The 3,414-nt window shown below is 34.0% G+C and overlaps 1 protein-coding gene across 1 annotated transcript; it reads right to left on the reverse strand.

Annotated features, from left to right (window-relative positions):
• Positions 1-409: 409 nt before the first annotated feature.
• On the reverse strand, positions 410-811 carry LOC130471285 (uncharacterized). Its single transcript, XM_056841326.1, has one exon. It carries the CDS (start codon positions 809-811, stop codon positions 410-412), a length of 402 nt encoding a protein of 133 aa, XP_056697304.1.
• Between the last annotated feature and the right edge of the window lie 2,603 nt (positions 812-3,414).

The following is a 3,414-nucleotide window of genomic DNA, read 5'->3' on the forward strand; positions in this document are numbered from 1 at the left end:
CATTAAATTTGACCAAATTTTCTTACTAATATATAAAAATCAAATGTTATTGTGTAATATGTCGTTGGATTACTATTAATATACATTTTTCAAATATCAATTCTTCTAAATATTTAGTAATAATGTAATTATGTAATTGCGTATAATTACAGTCAAACTAATGCATTGACAAGTGTGTCAGTCAAACTATTGCAAGTATTCAGGAACATAGGTTCAGTTTGGGTTGAGTCATGCGCGTAGCAATAATTAATTGAATGAAAGAAGTGGAATTTAGTAGATTAATTAGTGCTAGCAAAATCATAAATGTCACAAGCTGTTTTTTTTTTTAAAGTTGTTTTTTTTTATTAGCAAAATCCAAGAGGACATACCTTCAAAGACCGAACAAGAACAAACCGGCTAAACAAAATAGCTACCCTGCAAGCAGGGTTGTATACCAGGTGTGATCCCTATTGCTAACATCCCTAGGCATCACTGCATTCACTCTATTATATACATGCTTTAGTATATTATTGCGCACCTTATCTATACATCTGATTTGAGAGTTCCACATATCATTGTTCCTTTCACTCCAAATGTGATATGCAACACACATCACAAAGGTGGAAAGTACCCCTTTCTTGAACTTGGTAATCCTTTTACTGAGAATCCACTGAAAAATGTCATGTAGACATTTAGGAGCTCTATCCATACCAAACTTAGTAGAACACTGTTGCCAACATCTTAAATTGTAAGGGCACTCAAAAAATAAGTGTTTTTGATCCTCATCAGCATTTCCACATAAGAAGCACAGGCTGTCAGCAGTAACCCCCATCTTCTATAACCTATCTTTAGTGCTGAGTCTTTCCAACATTGCCAACCAGGTGATAAATCTATGTTTGGGTTGGCTCAATCTATCCCATACGAGGGCCACTTTGCGAATCACAATCAAGGCTAGAAATCACCTCCTATAATTAAAATAATAACACTTAGTTCTTATCCATGCTTACTAAGGCCCTATTTAGTTCACCTTATTTCAAGACCTTATTACTTATTTCAGATTTAATCAGATCAGATCAGATCAGACCAGACCAGATCAGATCAGATCAGACCAGACCCGATTAGTATGACGATTATTATTATTATTATATATTTATATCATTGTTAAGGGATACACTTTCCTTTTTCGGCCGTATTTATTTAAGAGATACACTTGCCATTTTTAGTAACTTATCAATACCACCATCTAATTAAATAATCTATCTAATATATCATATGTTCCACCACCCTATTAACACAAATAATTTCAAAACTACACCCCACCTCCCACCCCCTAAAATGACATGGCCCCCACTTATTTTACCTATTAAAATATCTACCCAACCTCACTTGTTTTATTACTTTATTTCATTCAATTTTTCTTCTTAATACACGTGCCCAACCAAGTCTACCCCTTAAATAAATACGGAGGGAGTATTACTTAAGGCATAAAAAACATTAACAGAACATTCAAATTCATCATGTCCAAATTAAAACCATTAAGTCAAGATCATAAACGATATGATCAGGTCATGTACATATCAAAACTGATTTTTATAGACCAGAACCATTATATATCTAGACCAGCACTGATAGGATTAGATAATATCCAGGTCATAACTAATCTGTACAGATCATGTCCATATCATGTTCAAATCTGCAAAGATCTTGTCTACATCAGAACCGATCCTTACATAATCAATATGTTCAGATCAAAACTGATTTGTACAGATCATGTCCAAATCAGAATCGATATGTCCAGATTATAACTGGTCTAGATATCGACTATGTACAGATTATGTTCAGATCAGAATTTTTCTGCAACGATCATATCATGTCCAAATCAGAATTGATTTGTACTGATCATGACTAGATCAGAACTAGTCTGTACAGATCAGAACTAATCTGTACAGATCATGTACAGATCAGAAATGATTGCTCTGAACATGATTTGTACAGATCATGTCCCCATATCAAAATTGATTTGTACAGATCATATCCAGATCAGAGCTAAACTGTACAGATAACGTTCAGATCAGAACTGGTATGTACAGATCATGTCCATATTAGAACTGAACTATACAGATCATGTCTAAATCAGAAATGATCATGTCCAGAACAGAACAGATTTGTACAAATCATGTCCAGATCAGAACCGATCTGTACAGATCATATCCAGATCATATCCATATCATAACCGATCTATCAAGATCATGTCTAGGTCTATCTAATATACGGAATAGTTAAATCATGAGCTACGTCAAATAAATAATAACAATATTATAAATTTGTGTAATATTTATTTTACACGCAAGTCGTTTAATATTAATAACGGATATTTCATGAAATACCCCCGAGTTTTGAAGTAATTCACCAAATGCCCATCAAGTTCCAATAATTCACCAAATACCCCTGACAATTGACTTAATGCCCCAAATACCCTTACTGATAACGGTCCGTTAGTCCGTCGTTAGTCTAGTTTCATAATTCACCAAATGCCCCTTTTTAAAAAATTTATTTCACCAAATACCCCTATTATTAAACTTATTTCACCAAATGCCCCCAACCTTAAAAATAGTTATGCTGATGTTCCAACGGCTAGTTTTTTCGTTTGAAAATTAGTCGTTGCTTATTGTTTGCTTATGCCTTCTTGATCCACTAAAGTTGTGATAATATCTAAAGGCTAATTTTGAACAAACGTAGTACGAAGAGAAAATAATAACGGTTTTTTCATGAAATGCCCCTGAGGTTTGCAAAAACGCACCAAATACCCTCGCGTCTTTTGAATCACATAATATACCCCTATTTTTTCCCAAGTTTGCACCAAATACCCCTAAACCGACCTTCCGTTAAGCCTCCGTTAAGTCGTGTTTATAATTCACAGAATACCCCTATTTATAAACTAAGTTGCACCAAATACCCAAAATATTTTTAAACCGCAGAATTTGATTTCCATAAATCGTTCACCTAATATGGGGATTGAGGATATGCAATTAATAATAGAAAATATTGTCACTCAAATCTTTCACCTAAAATATCACACTTTGTTTGACCAGCAATGGAAATAAAAGGGGGGCGTCTACACAATCACCACCCACAAACATTAATCGGAAAACCAAATCATAGTGGTTCATTTCTATATTAGTTCACCATCACCTCTGGGCTTGAATTCACAGAAAAACAATAACCGACTAGTTTCATATCCCATAGATACAGCAAGGTGGGGCAACAACTTAGCAGGGAAGTGCTAATAATCAACTGACTTTAGCTCACTCTAATAAAATGAGATCAAAATTACAAGAAAAAGAAAGGAACATGACTGTCATGATGAATTCAAGGGTGAAATATAACCAATTTCAACTAGAAAGCACAACCAAAGAGTATATAGAAATCAAAACT

This window comes from Spinacia oleracea, chromosome 4 (genome assembly GCF_020520425.1).
Source record: "Spinacia oleracea cultivar Varoflay chromosome 4, BTI_SOV_V1, whole genome shotgun sequence".
NCBI lineage: Eukaryota > Viridiplantae > Streptophyta > Magnoliopsida > Caryophyllales > Amaranthaceae > Spinacia > Spinacia oleracea.

What these genes read in the sequence shown, in the direction of transcription:
- LOC130471285 (XM_056841326.1), bottom strand. Translation starts at nt 811, where the DNA reads ATGGGGGTTACTGCTGACAGCCTGTGCTTCTTATGTGGAAATGCTGAT.